Below are 17,824 nucleotides of genomic sequence, written 5' to 3' on the forward strand. Positions count from 1 at the left end.
TCTAACAGTGCCATTGTGGGTTTTTCTTGGGTAGCTGTTGTCGCAGGGCCTCCTTTAATTTATGTGCGTGTGAGTGTGTGTGTGGCAGCATCATGGACACTCCTGGAGATGAAGCGCCCACCCTCCCGTCGTGATCCCACTACTGGGGCTGTTTATCCCGTATAAGGCCCGCCCTTCGCCGGGGGACAGACAGCTCAAACGACGCTTGTCACAATCCCTCGTCGTCTTAAATGGCTGACAAACATCAGGCTTTTTGTAACGGTGGTGCATCACAGAGGTTCCTTGGTGAGGAACCTTCTTTTTTTTTTTTACTTTTATGTGAACCCGCTCGAAAGAATGATAGCAAACAGGGTTCAAGGGACGCTACTGAGACAGACTGATGCAAAATAATTTCCACTGATGAAAAAAGAGACCAAAACCATTGCTATATGATCACTCGTATTGTCATTACTGGATCAAGCGAGGATCCAAATGTGATTCAGGTGGAAATGCTTCAGCTCTCGCAGGACAGCCAGGCTCAGGACGTGGTCGGTGTGGCCACGGGGACACCCAAAGAGTCGCTCCTCTCTCTGGCAAACAGGAGAAGGCAGGGACAGCTTCAAAATCACTTTTCAGACATCAAATAATTAATTGCTCTCCCCTCTTGCTTGCTCCCCCCCTCCCCCATTCCGCTCCCTGTGTCTGTATGGAAGACACAGCTCCAGTCACTTAAGGAGGGTTAACACCCGTCTAAATTAAATATTAAAAGGTGTCTGTACCTGCTGCTATTGTTGCCCCTTGGAATAAGATATAACCTATTTTTGACAAGTTTTCATCCTCAGCCTTCTGCGGCGAGACGCTTGTCGAAAACCAAATCAGCGAACAGGGGGGAGTGGTAGCGGGGTGTGGGGGGGTGCATTGATGAATAATCTAGTTCATATTCCAACGACACCCGCCGCTCAGAGAGAGGGAAAGAAAGGGATGAAGAGATGGGCAGGTGGAGGAAGAGGGAGATGGACGGAGGAGGGGAAGATAAAAGCCGGAGGGGGGGGCAGAAGCGAGGGATGAGCGATGAGGAGAAAAAAAGGAGAAAAAGAGGGGGAAAAAGGGAGGAGTGGCAGATGATAGGCGACGTCTGCCAAGGTATCACATGACAGTGCTCCTGTTTAAATAATAAAACAGGACGGGGGCTCTAAACAAATCGTTATCTTCCCACCTCCATGCATCCTGCCTTCCCTCTGCCCCTCCCTCCCTTTCCCCGCTTTTAAAAACTTGTTTTAATGCCATTTCTTAATGAACATAATAGCTCGGCGCTAATAATGAAAAGAAAATAAAAACATCTAAAAACGCGGAGGGGCCCCTGAGTTGTCGCCGGCGCTCAATTATTTCCTTGTCAAGTGGGTCTGTTTTTAATGAGGCCCTGTGGGACTGACGTCTGTCAGTCAGCCCTGACTTTTTGACACCATTACAACTTCAAATAGAAGCCGCCGCCACGCTGCCTTCCACCGCTCGCTCGCTAGCTACTGCTCCGCTCATCTGACAGGCTGGGAGGGAGGGAGGGAGGTAGGGAGGGGAGGACAGGGAGGGGAGGAGGAGGAAAGGTGGCAGGAGAGGTAGAGAGAAAGAGGGGGGAGCAAGAGGGATGGGGAGGGAGAGAAAGACGGAGAGATAGAAAGAGAGAGGAAGAGAAGAGAGCATATCGGCACGTAGGTAGGCTGCACACACACACATGCTGTGCACTGGGTGAAAAAACAATCACTGAGGGTCATTACCAGATGAGGTTTGTCAAACTGCCAGGGATTTCACTCCCCCTCCTCACCCCCCACCACCTTGCTTCCTTGTTCACTTCCTTCCTTCTCCCTTCCTCTTTTCTTCCTTCCTTTTTTCATTATTCCTTCACTTTAATGATAAGTCTTGGTGGGTCGGCCCCGCATGGGATGGTCAGAGGCACACTATTTTGTTGGCCATTAATTTGAGGCTTTGAAGCAGACGGCGGCGCTGCGGCTGGTGAGGGCCTGTGAAATGGTGGTCTGTGGGAGGGGGGGTGCTGAGGGGGCTCACCACCTCGACACCCCTGCATCTTCGAAAACGAAGAGCGTGGCCCTGAAACAGAATAGCAAATGTCCTCGCCGGGAACCACCACACCGACCACAGGAGACACATGCACACTACTACTCCCCATCCCTGTGTGTGTGTGTGTGTGTGTGTGTGTGTATGACACCTTCATGTGTCTCAACTTCTGAAAATTCTCCAAATATGCTCTTTAAATTTAGATTTTACAAGACCCCCCGAAGAATGGCTTTCCCCAGAAGAATTAAAACAGCAGTAAACTCACGCACACGTCTTTTCAAACACCTGCAAATGTATCACATCGTCAGTCAGCGTACAGATAAACACAGAAACAAGGACTGCATCACAACCTTCAGAACTTGACAAGATAATAATAGAAGAAAAAGTACAAGTTCTAAAACGAGTTAGATCCATTTATAAGAACAGAAGAACAAGAAGAAAAAAAACCTTTAAGACACAAAACTTGAAATCCACACATTTCAGTTGGTCCTGGTGTCTGCATCTTAGTCTAATGATCATTTAACACCAAAAAATCAAGAAACAAAAAGTTGCTAATGTTAATTCTGAATACCTTTAAACTTCATAAAATATACAGTTCTAGCACAGAAATTTTAATTGAAAACTCATTTATGCATTTATAAATAAATAGTAACAGAATCACTTGCATTGAGAGCAAAAAACACTATACATGATGTAGATTTAAATGTTAGTACACACAGTTTCATGTCTATAATTCTCCACAATGATAGCTATGTTTAAAAAGTCCATGGGAATGATATGTGTTCGGGAGGTGCAGGGAGATTGTACCAAATGCGGATATTTAAGCATGTAGTAATTAAGAAGAAACCTTTCTCTGTATTGTGTGTGCCAAGGTTGAAGTCAGGTCCCTTTTTCCATTAAAAGATTTTATTTTTTCAATCTCCAAACTCCAAAATGTTCATATATCCTTTCCTGAACGCAGATAATTGAAAATAAACAATTTTGTCTAAATAAAACAAAACAACATCTTGTTTGACTGAACTGAAGTTGAACCGACCTCAACCTTTTTATGTGCATCCTCTCTTTTCAAGGCAGCGCTACTTGTCTATTTTGGGCTCTGCTGAGCTTTTTAAAGAAGGAGTATGAACAGCATATCTCATCCGAAGGCACTGTCCTCTGTGCTGTGTAGGGGCTACATGACGAAAGGGCTGAATCGTTTAGTTACAGAAAAACTCATATAGCATGTGTGTCTACTATTGGTGTTAATAACAAAAAACACAGTGTGGGCCCCCCGATCCATGTCTGTCACACATGCACATGCGCGCTACACTCTTATACCGTCTCTTATGCATGCACACACCAATCTTGAATAACACTTGACCCACCTCCATCGCAAAAAAAAAAAAGATCTACGTATCTGAATCTGCAAAAAAAAAATCCCCAGGCCTTGTTCACCCGGGGACAGGATGGGCTGCAGAACCACACCGAGGACGACACCATGAAAAAAAACATAACCATCATAAAAACATTTTGTCCCTGGAGATGTGAAAGAGAGCCTGACAGAGTGAGGACAAAACTGAGAGGAGAGAAGAAGAAGAAGAAGAAGAAGAAAGAAAGAGAAGGTAGAGAGGGATCGAAAGAGAGAAAGAAAGAGCAAACAGGAAAGGAGAAAGGAGATGGAAAAAAAAAGCTCCCTGTCAGGCTTTGGAAACAGTGATTCATGGGGACCATTTGTCCTAATTACAGCAGAACAACGCTTTTGTCGCTATTAATCACGAGTATGTGTGTTTGTATTTGTGTCAGGGGGGCTAGCGAGGGTGCGTGTGTGCGTTTATGTGTGTAGAGGGGGAGATCAGTGGCCTCGCAGATTGAAATAGATGGCCAGGATGATGGTGAGAAGGATGATGGCTCCCAGGATGAAGACCAGGACACGATTCTGGATGATCCTGCAGAGAAACAGAGAGAGAGAGAGAGAGATCAGGGAGGGTTCACAGAAGTCATATTATGTCTACAGAGAAAAGTTAAACACGTAAAACAGTCACATGTTTATGTGCAAAACTAAATGACCAGCCATCAACTGGAGGCTTATCATGTTTAATAGCTACCATGAGGTCTGCATAAATGGTATTTACTGGTATACAACCACTGGCAGGGGAGCGTTAAACACACACACGCAATATTTCCAAAACTGCGACACTCGGGTCTAAGATTTCTGACAAATTATTTCTGACTTGCACACACGCGCGCGCACACACACACACACACACACACACACACACACACACACACACACACACACACACACACACACACGCGTAGCGTCTGTAAAAAATGTTCATACTGACGTGCGTACACATCCGAACATACAAAACACTTTTATAAACAAGCATGACACACAAACAGACACACACGCACACGGGCTCTAAAACTTTATTTGCACAATAAAGTGGAAAAAGTGGCTCAGTAGTTTCCTGGAGGTAATAAAATCAGTGAATTACTGATGGAATTTGCCATAAAACGACTCACTCTTTTGCACATTTAAATGTTCCCACTGTGACCTAAGTAAACTTGACAAGAGGGGGGCTTTGAACCAAAAAAACACAAAGCTGCAGAGGAGAAGGAGTGGGTGCTGGTGTGCAGAGGAGTTACAAGCAACTCATCTTATGTGTGTGTGTGTGTGTGTGTGTGTGTGTGTGTGTGTGTGTGTTCCCAAAAATCCTCCAGAGTTTGTTTCACCACACATGCACGGACGTAGACAAACACACACACACACGAACTCCGAACCCTCCGCTGCTCCTGACAAATGAGAGAATTATCACATTTGCTGACATGTGGAGGGGGTGCAGCAGAGGCCGAGGAGGGGGGGGCACTGTCCACTTCTCTAAGCAGGAGATGAATAGCCCATGCTGTGGCCATTTATCACTGGGGAGGGAGGGGGGGCTGGCTGGTTGCTCAGTCACCCTGCTACCCTCTAAAGACCGAGACACACCAGTCGAGCTCCCGGCCTCCTCCGGCTCGGACCTCGACTGGCCACTCAGTTTGAAACCCACGGCTATGGAAGAAAGGGCGACAGAAATGTAACACCACAGTGTTGTCATGTATCACAGCGGTGCTTTTATGCTTACGTCTTTGTATTTCCTTTGTGTACGCTTTTTGCAGAGAAGCGTCTTTTTTGTCTAGTTTGCAACACCAAGGACTCTCCAGCTGCTCCAGAACACATATTTATACCAACATCAGTTGCGCGTGATACTTTACAAGCCCTTAAAACTATAACCGATCACTTGTGACATATCATGAATGTCTTTTCAGGAACAAGACACTTTGTCTTTTGCTCTCACCGGACAACACCAGAGAGCTCATTACAACTACTGTTTGTAAGTAGCTCTGCTTTATAAGTAGACAGTTTATCCTTGAATAAACGCATACATTACCATGACAGTGTCAGACTGTATGTAGTAAACCACATCTTGTGCAACGCACGTAAGAGTTATGATATATTTTTTATGAACTGCTGCGACAGATTCTGTCTTAAGACATGCTGAGGAACATAAAAAAACAGCGAAATAGTAATAAAAATAAAATAATCATGCTGCTTATGTCATACACCCACATGTCTATGTATCAGGGATGCTATGATTGGCTGAAGCCAGCTGGGGAGGAGATCCCACTGAAACACTAATCAGAGCATGCTTAGCAAGGCCACGTCTCCCCCTATTAATTGACATTCATTATTTATGATGATTATTTATCCCATCCAAATACCCAGAGGAGGCACATGTGTGTATGTGTGTGTGTGTGTGTGTGTGTCTGTGTGTGCGGGTGTGTTGGGAGAATCCGGCTCGCTTTGTGTTGTTTGTTACTTTTTCAGCTGGGGAAAAGAAGGAGGAGGGTGACTCGTGGCCTGGGGGTGGAAAAACGAACAGGAAGTTAGTTTTAGCCTCGTGGATGAGGAGCCCTGGGTGCTACGAGAGAGAGAAAGGAGGGGTTCAATTCTGTAAAAATTGCATTCATTAAAAGGGAGTCTGATTTGGTAGCAAACAAGGCTGAATAACTTCAAACACTTAAATGTTCAAAGCAGGAAAGGAATATGACAGTGCTGCGTTTTAACAACTTCTTCTCAGGGGACAGATATTTTAGAAAATACTTACTTTGACCTAAACTGATTCTCTGTACACCAATCTAACAAAACATGTCTTGAAGTCTAATGTAAAGTAGCTGATCTTATTTGTGGCAACTCAGACGCTTAAACAGAAGCTTGATACAAATTTAGCACTGCCCAGTCAAAAACTTTGAGCTGCTGTGGCAGAAATAATATTAAGGCTAAATTCAATCTTGCTACAACTCAAACTCTCAAGTGTGCCTTTCACTTTTCTAGCCGCGTGCTCAAATCCACCGTGAGCCACAAAGGCATCTCTTTTCTAATGCTCGCTATAATTCAAGTTAAACTACAAGATCGTGTGAGGGTTATGAACCGAGGGTTACCTTTGACCAGAAGACCTGTAGGCTCGCAAACACACACACACACACACGCATGCATGCACATAAAGATTTAGCCAGACAGATTGGGAGGAGTTACATGTTGCGCAGAGCCTGTTCAGTCATAATACACTTGAGCAATGTTAAAATCTAAAAAATAGTGCCCGTGACACTGTAAAGAGCAACAGTCCTTTCCTCTGACAGCTTGAGAAGCGAGGATATTAATGTCATCACTCTTCTTTAACCACCACAGAGGTGAGAAGCCTGGAAAATCATTACTTATGTTACATTATAGCCTGGGCAGGGAATTATGCTTTTTCTGCTACAAACCAAGCGATACAAATCAAGAAAAGAAAAAAAAGAAAAAGAAAGTTATTTTGCTCATCATCCATTTAATCTTTTCCACCGGTGTAAAAAGGACAAGGGGACAGATCGTTTTCATAATCCCTTCTCATCTGCATGCTGTCAGATTGTAGATTTAATCTACAGATTTATATTCTTTATCCACTTTTACTCTGAGCTCACTAGTCAAATGAGCTTCAGCAGTTAAAGTTTCAATTCCTCCGGCAACAGAAGCAGCTAAAATAAAACTTACCCCACAAATATAGAACACATGATCCCACCCGCCCCCCCACCCTCAAAAAAAAAAAAAAAAAAAGAAATAAAAAAATCCCAAAAATTGGGAGGTAGAGGAGTGAAGAACATGGTTTTCCTCTGCCGTATGGTTGATCCCGTCCTGACACGTGGCCAGACAGAACAGAACTTATCAAACCGGATCCATCCTCCAGCTTTGACACTTGACATAGAGGTGGAGGGGTGTGTGTGTGTGTGTGTGTGTGTGTGTGTGTGTGTGTGGAGGGGAAGGTTTGGGAATGTGTGAGTGATGCACACAGCACACATACAAGTGTGCAGACCTACATGCTGACCCACAAATACACACCCTTACGCTCACACACACACACCTTTACCATGATCACTACTACGATACTATTTCTCCTCCCTCCCCACCTCTGAAAAAAATTACAAATAAACAACAAGAGACCAACAGTAATTGCAATGGTAAAATGTAACTAAGAACATTTACTCAAGTTCTGTGCAAGTGCAATTTTGAGGTAATTGTACTTTAACTGAGTATAAGCATTTAATGCTAATGTATACTTCTACTCCACTACATTTAATTGACAACATTAGTTACTAGGCATTTTGCAGATACAAATTATTGATAAAACATCAAAGTTATCAGAATTTATTAACTAATAAATTATGATATATTATTGTGGATTAAGCTGCCTAGCAGTACAGAAAATGATTTGAATATGTTACACTTTTTGCCACCAAAATTAGTACTTACAAAGTAATGCATCTCGAATTATAATCCAGTGATATAAATTATTCGGAAAATGCAGCATTCTGCATAATGAGTACTTTTACTTTTGGTACTTTAAAGGGTTACTCCACCAATTTTCTACAATCAAAGTGTGCTTACAGGTTTTGTTGGGTATGACTGTATCTGCGGGAAAAGTAGTATAAAGCCTTTTGTGGCTCCAGAGGACGCTGCATGTAATCTGATAAATTGCCTCCAGTTATGTCACTCAGTGGCTAAGTTGTATTGTGGGTAATGAAGGTACATGCAGCTTCCTCTGGAGCCACAAAAGGCTTTATACTACTTTTTCACATATGTAGTAGTACTCCCCAAGACCTGTCAACACAATTTGATGTTTAAAATTAGTGGAGTTACCCTTTAAGTATATTTTGATGCTGATACTAAATTAAACTCAAGTTATATTTTGAATGCAGGACAGAGTATTTCTACACTCTGATACTGCTGCTTGTACATCAATAAAACATTTGAGTACTTCTTCCACCTCTGAGTAATAGTAACAGAGACGCCAGCCAATAACAGCACATAATACTGGTCGTTCTATTGGCTCCTGATATTCCTTCATCGCAGGCAGCCACTCAGCGAACACCTTGCTAGACGGGAATACACAGATATACAGGACTAATGTTGGAGAGAGATAGAGAGACAGAAGGTGAGAGAGAAAGAGTCGATGTGATGAGTGGAAAGGAGAGCAAAAAATAAAGCAAGCAGGAAGGACGGAAATGGACAATAAAGCAGCTGAGAGTGAAAAAGAAGAAGAGGAGGAGTGTGGCGATGCAGGAATAGAGAGGTGAAAAGAAACAGGAAGAGTGAAGAGAGGAAGGGAGAGAGAGAAGTCCGTTTACCCGGGGAGGCAGAGCTAGAGGAGAGGCTCCTCGGAGACAGATGAAAATAATGAGGACTTTTCTGTCAGGAAAGATTTACAAAATCGTACCAGTGTTATTAAAATTTAAAATCTCCCGTTTTTTTTTTTTTTCCTTTTTCTCCCTTTCCACCCTCTTCCTCCCTCCCTCTTTTCCTTTCCCTGTTTTTTTCCCCCCTCTTCCAGCAGCACAGCCTTATTACCAGCTCTAATGAGCACCGGGATACACCTCAGCTGTGTGTGTGTGTGTGTGTGTGTGTGTGTTGGGGTCCAGGTCCCTAGTGCCAGCTCCATCAGCGCCCCAGATTCCCCAGTCCCTTCAACGACACACACACATCTGTGTGCGCCCACACAAAACACACGAGGTGGGCACAAGGATACAAGCTGACACACACACACACACACACACACACACGCACTGCTTTTGATGGCTCTCAGAGGTGGCTGGACATGCACACACACACACACACACACACACACACACACACACACACACACACACACACACACACACACACACACACACACACACACACACACACACACACACACACACACACCTTTCAGACAGACAGATAACACCCCCCACCCCAAAACAAAAACAGTCTCAGTCAGACAGACATAAGCAGAGTGGCCCAACCCACCTTGAAACACACACACACACACATAAACACACACTGTCTCCACTAAGAACAAACTTAGCTGCAGAGTTGCATCTCTCAGGCCCTCCCCTATCCCTCCTTTTTCCACTAGTAGACCAATAAAATAAAAATCAATGGCTGTCTGAGCCATTCTGGCTCTCCTCCCTCCAAACCCTGGGAATATACAGCATGGGAGAGGGGAGAGGGGGGAAGGGAGGAGGAGGTGGGGAGGGAAGGATCAATGTGTTCACAAATGGTTTGAGTGATGGACATGGAGGTGGAACGCTGGTGGGGGTAAGTCCTAACTAATGCATCGACTTGTTATCACAAACTAATACAAATACATGTTTCATTGCAGAAGCACATGTGCACACACACACACACACACACACACACACACACACACACACACACACACAATGGTATCGGTCTGGGGCTCACATGCATACATATGACACAACAAAAGGTGGAGACGGGCCTGCTATCAATCCAGTTTTGAGTGAAGAAAGGTGAGAAACGTGCGACGCTTCAATCAGGCGACTGAAACGAGGCAGACCAAGGCAGAACGATCCAGAACAATCAGATCGGGTTCATGTTGCTCTGCAGAGATAATGACTTGACCTGTTTGTCGCAGAGATGTGATCCCACCACGCATGTTCTGCCTATTGTCCCCAAGGGGGTGTTCAAGATAAATGATGATTTTGGAAACACACATAAACACACCCACACACACAGACACACACACACAGCTGGAGTAGGTCTTTAATTGAAACATGTTTACTGTAATTATTCAAAGAAGTCCCCCAACATCATGTAATTCCCCGAAGAAAAACAATGTTTAGGAAGGCGCCCACACCTGAACACTCACACGCTCACTGTACAGTAAACATAAGATCTGTTAGTAACCATGTACAACAATGTCATACTGTATACATAAATGTCTACGTACATAAAATTGGATTCATGTTTTCCTTGCATGTTGCCTATTTTACATAAAGTCTGTGATCTAAATGTAGAGAAAAAGACCAAAACAAACACAAAACTGGAACCCTCTATCGCTGAAACAACTATAAATCTTAATTACTGATTTATTCACAGTTTGAGCTTATGTTTGAGTCCATGATTTGTAAAGGTAAACATTAGGGGTTCCAACTTACATTTATTTTCATTATTGATTTATAAATCCATTTTTACACTATATATATCATTGAATTGTTTTGTCTACAAAAAAAGTCAAACACCATTTACAACAGATGTCTTCTTTTATCCAACCAAGTATCAATGATGTAAAAAGTACCCAAAAGTCATACTCGAGTAAAAGTAAAGATATTGTGTTAAAATATGACTTTGGTTAAAATATGACTAAAGTTAAAGTATCTGATATTGACTTTACTTTAGTATCAAAAATAAAACTACAAGTAAATTATACATATATTTATATGTATGCATTTGTTCAACATTATCCTGATTATCAAAGTCTTTTTTTTTTTTTTTTAACCGATTGTTGATAAAATAATTAAAAAATCTGCTACTTCGGCTCTGATGTAGCATGTAATCTGCAAAGTAACTAGTATTTAAAGTCATCAATTAAATGTAGTGGGGGTAAAAAGTACAATGTTTGCCTCCAAAATGTAGTGGAGTGGAAGTACAAAGTAGCAGAAACTGGAAATTAAGTACAAGTACCTCTAAATTATACTAAGGTACTAGAGTAAATGTACTTAGTTACATTCCAATCTTTCAACCATCTTTTTTTTTTAAAACTTAGGATTTTGTTTTTTACTGCATGAACATTCACTTGATTGAATATGTTGTCTTTTAATGTGCCTTTTGATGATCCTATATGTACTGTATTATATCTTCATATTATCCATGCAGCAGCCAAAGATACATTTCCATTATTGCCTGTTTTAATGGACAATAAGCTTTAGACAGAAGAAGAAGAATAAGACACGGCTTAAAATGATTTTAAAAAATAGGGGAAAAAGCAGCAAATTGTCACATTTGAATAGCTGGAACAAGCAATATTTCCTGGGAAAATTACTTTAATGATTAATCGATTATCAAAATGTACTTTCTGTATATCGATTTATCGATTTCTAATTGTTGCAGCTCTATTACATGAACTTCAAACTCCAATTATGTGTGTTAGTAAACCTCAAATCTATTTGGTGACTGTGGCATTAAATCTGGTCCACTTTGAAGCCACTGTTAGTACTATACAGTACATTTTGACAAATAACATTTGAACAATAATGGACAGATTTGATTGTTCTCACAAAATAAAGAACCAATTTCCAAACTTAAAGATGCTTTCCACGTATCTAGTAATCTAACAAGCTTGGTAATATTTGTGTTGAAATTATTGATCCCTAAAGAAAAAGACCTTTTTTTGACCCGTATTGATTAAAAAAAAAAAAAAAATCACAACTGAGAAAACTCACATAAAAGATGGACAGGTTTTTATTTGGAGGACGTGGTCTGAGCAGCATATTTCATGTCAGCCTGATTCTCTCTCTCTCTCTCTCTCTCTCTCTCTCTCTCTCCCCCACTTTACTCCCTCTCTTTCTACCAACTCGATGCAGGAGAAACAGCATCGGGGCTCTGCAAGTTCATCCATTTTTTATTTGGCGGCTAACAACCCCGGCCAGCAGCAGCCTAGACTGGGACCCAGTTCTCTCCCAGAAAAAAGTGTTGCAGCGAGGAAGAGCGGGGGGAGCAGAAGGAGACATAGAGATGGAGGTAGAAAAGTAGGAGGAAATTCAAGCGTGGGAGGAGAGTTTGTGTATGCAAGTGTATGTCGGAGAGCGAAAAGGAGATGGAGAGGGAAATGGAAAATAGACAGAGTGAGTGAAGGAGAAAGAAAAGGAGAGGATACATTGCAACTGTGTCTGGAATTTTTTTGTGAACTTTTTGTTGCCGGCAGTGATTTTGTTTAGCTGTGGCAGCTTCAGGTGGCTTTCTGAGGCTGCCTGCTTACCTGCCTGAGCCCCCGCCCCCCTCCGTCTCCCCGATGTGCCACTTCCTGTGTGTCCTCTTTTTGCCTCCTCACACATTCAGTCGCTTCATTCAGCTGAGTTATATTACTTATTTTCCACTCACCTTTTCTACTTTTTCTCATCACCCGATGCTACTTATTTCAGTCTTGCTGAAAGGGGCGTGGGGAATTTTACTATATTTGTCCTATGTGACTGTCACGTCACCGGTTTATAGTCTACAGGAACTGTCAACAGTCTATATTTGAACACAACCTCATTCAAGGTTTCTGTAATCACATCAGTTCCTGCATTGTTTCGATACATTCCTATGCAATGTCAACAAAAGACAGTTAAGGAAATATGGTTTAAATATTTTACTTGTAGCCTTATAATTATCGCATCATCTTTATTAGTTTTTCAAGACACATAAACGTAACGTGCCATAATATTTTTTTTTTTGGTATGCTTTTTGTATATTTTTGTGTGTTTTGCTAATGCTGCTAATTTGTTTTATGAGGCACGTCTGTGACATTGGGCTATAATAAACTTTGACATGACTTCATACACAGTAACATAAATATATAAACATGAACAAGACAAAAACAACAAATAAATAAAGATGAAATAGGATAAAAATAAAAAAATTAGTAAACAATCTACTTGTAAGTTACGAAGCATCCAGACCCCTCAGGTCGTCTGGGACAGGTGTACTCAGTGTTCCCAGGATCAAAACCAAGCAAGGTGAAGCAACTTGCTAACCTGTGGAACAAGCTTCAAGACCACCTCAGGTCTGCTAAAACTGTTAGCTTATCTAAATCAGGGCTTAAAACATGTTGACACCATTAACTGTGGCTTTCCAATGAGTTAGACACATAATTTTCTCTTAATCTGTTACTTTTTATTTGCTTGCTTCTTTTAAAAGTCTTATCATCTGTAACTATTTTTGCCTTTTGTTTTTATTGTCTTTTAAATGCAATTTTAACATTTTCTTAATGTGATAATGTCTTCATTTAATGCATATCTATGTCTCTGTAAAGCACTTTGAATTGCCTTGTGTCTGAACAGTGCTGTATAAATATACTTGCCTAGCCTAAACAGAAATTTTACATAAATAAAAAACATTGTGAATGAATGAATGCAGAAAAAAATAAAAGTTTCTCCAAGGGTTACAAATAACCAATGTCCAACTTTATCCCACCACAGTCAATTTCCATCCTGCTCCTCATAGAGGAGCATATCAATCATGTATTTTCAATTTAATTAATACAAGGAGCCCACATTTTTTAACTAGCTTTTGTTTTCCCTTAATGTATTTGGTATATTTTTCCTAAAGATATACAATCAGACAGTTCTTTAAGCCATTAACCAGTACTGCTCTGTGTTTGCTTAGAGAAATATAGAAATATAGATATAACTGACACCCTCTTTGACTTGGGAATTACAGAATACGCAGATGCAATATTCCCACACCCTGATAACATGACATTCCTCACCATTTCTCCTGTCTGCGAACACAAAATCCCCCTTGTATACATTCTGCGAGGGCCAGGGGCCAGCTGCAGATCCGATTACTGGCCCCAGTGAAAAAGGGCGTAACATTAGCCATTAGAGCCGTAGGCCTCCAAAGCTGTGATGTCCATAAATTTTTATTGTTTGTTCAGTATTGAAATCTCATTAAAGCACATAAATCATATGTGCTAACTTTTGCTAAAGGAGAAAAGGAAACGGAGGAGGAAAGAAGGAAGGAGAAGTGGCGCTGGGGTGGTTAGGGAGTTTAGGACACCTGAGGCAATGGTTAAAGGCATCTGCATGCTTTGTTACTGATACAACAGTGACACAGATTGGGAGGAAAGACACACAGTGTCTATTAATCTAATTACTGCAAGGCTTGTTCTTAACAGAACTTTTTCAAAGTGTGTTTTTATTGTTATTACTTTTATGGAAAGAAACTGAAATGTTTTTTCTGTTAGCGTTCGTGTCAGGGAAGCACATCCACAGTCCGACACCGAACCTCAACCCTATTGTTGTGAATTTGACTTCTTCAGGCTTACTGATGAAATGCTTGGACTCACAATGTAAAAATAGTCATAACACAAAAAAAATTCATAAAGTTTCTCTGACTGTTTAAACATATAATTTAAAGATGTGATAATTGGGAAATGACAGCACATCTATTTCCTTATCGTGTCTGCTCTCCCATAGTTATTAGTGAACATTTTTTACACAAGCTGGAATCAAAGCACTAATCTTCACAAGAACTTGTCCCGACAGTTTCATTTTGTGAGGTCTGCTCAAAACAAAACCATTCATCAGATAAATGCTTGAAACTCTTTGGGCTCGAAAAGACGTCTGTTTAGGATTCCGCGACAAAGAAGCGATGAGGATATTAGTGTTTATGTCTGAGTCTTTTTTATTAACTGGTAAGGAAGCTCCTCCGCGTGGTGTTTGTTTGCCATTTTAAATCAACTCTCCAAATATTTGCTTCAAGTCCCGTGTGGTTTTAACTCTGCATCCTGTGTGTCTCCAGATACACATGATGTTGCAAGATTGCCCACCAGCATGCAAACAAACACATATACGCACCGAACGTACACGTACACACACACACACACACCCACACAAGCTGACCCACTTCTTATACAAATGTGCAAAGAGACTGCACTGGCCGATCCCGGCCACGTTTTGCCTGCAAACATTCCTATACATGCGAGTTAAAAAATAAACCATTTTCCCTCTATAATACTTCAACTTTCTGTGACAAAGTTTGTTATCTGCTTGGCCCTACTAAGTATAAATGAAAAAAAAAAAAAATACTGGTTTACAGATCCATTACATATGAGCAGAATATTTACAGGATTTTAAATGATTGTAGGTAACAGTTTGCATTGTCAGATGTTCTTTTTCATGGAAGTTAATCCCTTCAATGAAGCAGAACATAATGAGTCCTGTTTTCTCTTTTTTAATCTTTCATGCTGATTCTCTGGATTTTAAATGATGCTGATGCATATTACAAAAAGTTTGAAAAGAGTAATGTTGACTGATTGATTGATTTTTATTATTGTGTCATGCACAAATAATATGTCCAGTCAAAACAGGCTGTCGAGACACCATTATTTAAAAAAAGGCTCCAGAAACCAAACAACCTATAAGAATAAAAATTAAAAAACCAGTACTTCTTTGAGGAGACATTTTTAGGTTTATAATTTTATTTTGGGTTACTACTAGAATAGCTTCAGCACTTTATTCCCCCTCAATCTGAAACGTCTTAGCTACTGTCTCTATAAGCCACCCCCTTCCAGAATACCCAGTCTGCTCTGAGTGGTCAGCTCACACATGCCTGAACCAGTGCCGCTAACAACAACAGAGCAGCTGTGCTGAATCAATTCTTGAGTGACAAACTAGCGGCTAGACATTAATTATGCAAATATGCAACACGCAGTGTGATGTCACCAAGTCCCAGAGTTAAAGGCAAAACTACTGACGAGGCGTTTCAGGAGCAGTGCTATCTGTGGGAGAGAGGAGCTTATGTTGGTGCGGACTTTGACCTTTTCAACTTTCAAGATCTTTTATATGCACAAGAACCTATATAAAACACCGAAGAAAGGAAAGAAAGGAAATGCAGTAATTGGCTAGCAAGCTAGCTACTACCACAGTGTGTGGCTATACTGTCGGAGATGACAGATTTGTTTTTTAAAATATGATTTTACACTATAACTGTGTAGTGAAAATCTGATAATGTGATAACCCTAAAACAGACTTTCATTTAATATAGATATTATTAATTAAATTAAATGTGAATGTTTTTAAATGTGCCAACTTTAAGAGCCAGAGGAAGGATTCCTGTTTTCAGCTGTGCAACTAAAGTTTGCTTTATCATAAGCTTTAGTGTCATAACTGTGCTTGATTTGAATATATTTCTGAAATTTTGACAAAATATCTTCAAACCATTTCACCTCAAATCTAGCGAGTAACTTTCCCCTAACTGTGTTCATGTTCTAGATAAACTATTGCCATTCATATATTGTAATTCGGCTTGAAAAAAATCAACAGCAGGAAGCTATGTAGCCCATGGAGAATTGTACAAGTTACTCCAAAGAAAAACCTTCTGACTGACCCTGTTTTCCAACATATTATGCAAACAATTCGACAGTGTTATCAGTTTAAATTATCACCTTACTGATCCAAGAATCTAACTAATATCAACCTGAACAGCCAAAGTAGGAGCAAATTTATAACAACATTTTAAATGACGAGTTGTGTAAAATACTTTTTGGAGAACTAAATGCTCTTTTGGGTCAAAATTAGGTCACTGAAAACACTTCTGTTGTTCAAATGGTATGTCTTCTTGTGCTCTCTTTGAGAAGGAGCTATGGAGACTTCCAAAACTAGTGAAATGGGGAATAAAGTGGAAGGCTAACTTCTCTTCATTTGATGTTGTCAATGTGGTTTCAGTCTTCCAGAGATCAGATATCTAGGACAGCACGAAGTTTACCAGTACAGAAAGTGACTAAAGCCAGTTTCCTCTGTTGGTATCCAGAGGTTAAAAGTCACATTGGTGGACAGACTGCAGACAAACCAAGCTTGAATTTCATGTCAGGGCCACAGGTGAGCAAGAGAAGAAACCATTTCTTGAACTTGACCTCATGACCGTCAGGCCACTCTTGGCCCTTGCTCTGTCCTGCGGGTATGAAAGGACTAAGCCAGCCAAAGGTCACAGTGTCAGACTATACTTGCATGTGTGTAAAAGATTGTGTAAGGGCAACTTTGCACATGTGTGTGTCCGCATCGAACGAGTGTTCAGTAAAACGTGTGAAAACTACAGGAGCGCGTCTGACAATCTGGTGCGAAATAACACAGAACAATTAAGGATTATGTGAACCGTCGGGTAAATCTTGTTTGGACACGCAGGTACAGATCACTTTATCCAGCAGGTAAGCAGAGCAGAAAGAGAGGGGGAGAGCGAGAGAGGGGGAGACTGGGAGAGAGAGAATGTAGGGGTATAATGTCATCCCACAACCCCCCATTTGACACTACAAGGGAGGCTTTAGTCAGTCTAAATAATCCATGCTGTTCCATTAAATTTGCAGACTAGCTTCCCTAGTCCATGTGTCTAAGCCGAGAGAGCCTGAGAGAGAGGTAAGAGGGGAGGGGTCGAGCTGAGAGAGACGAGAAAGGGAAGTTAGATAATGGTTCAGAATAAACTCACGCAGCGACCTTTTACATGGAAGAAATAGCCAGTTAAACCTAAGAATTAGATGTCCAGAATGAAGATAAGATGTGGTTTATAAAGAGAATAAGACCGATACAGAGACAGAGCAAGTGTGCACATCCAGCCCTTTGAGTGACCCTGATTTACTCATGATTGCTTGCCTCAACGCCAAATCTCTCCCCCTTCCCTAACCCATGAAAAACAACCACTCACTATGTGTGGGGGAAGCCACCAGCGTGACGGGGATTGTTG

General features: G+C 41.2%; 1 protein-coding gene across 2 annotated transcripts in view; it reads right to left on the reverse strand.

The window, feature by feature from the left end:
- Positions 1-2,441: 2,441 nt before the first annotated feature.
- The window catches only part of vti1a (vesicle transport through interaction with t-SNAREs 1A), a 130,630-nt gene continuing 115,247 nt past the window's right edge, over positions 2,442-17,824 (reverse strand). The window contains exon 8 of one of the 2 annotated variants that reach the window (XM_073490326.1): positions 2,442-3,974. Coding sequence is in view for 1 of the 2 variants with exons in the window: in XM_073490325.1 (XP_073346426.1) it covers positions 3,881-3,974 (94 nt within the window). In the remaining variant the exon portion in view is untranslated. The remainder of the gene's footprint in view (positions 3,975-17,824) is intronic. The other variant, XM_073490325.1, reaches the window with a different exon arrangement.

This window comes from Pagrus major, chromosome 20 (genome assembly GCF_040436345.1).
Source record: "Pagrus major chromosome 20, Pma_NU_1.0".
NCBI lineage: Eukaryota > Metazoa > Chordata > Actinopteri > Spariformes > Sparidae > Pagrus > Pagrus major.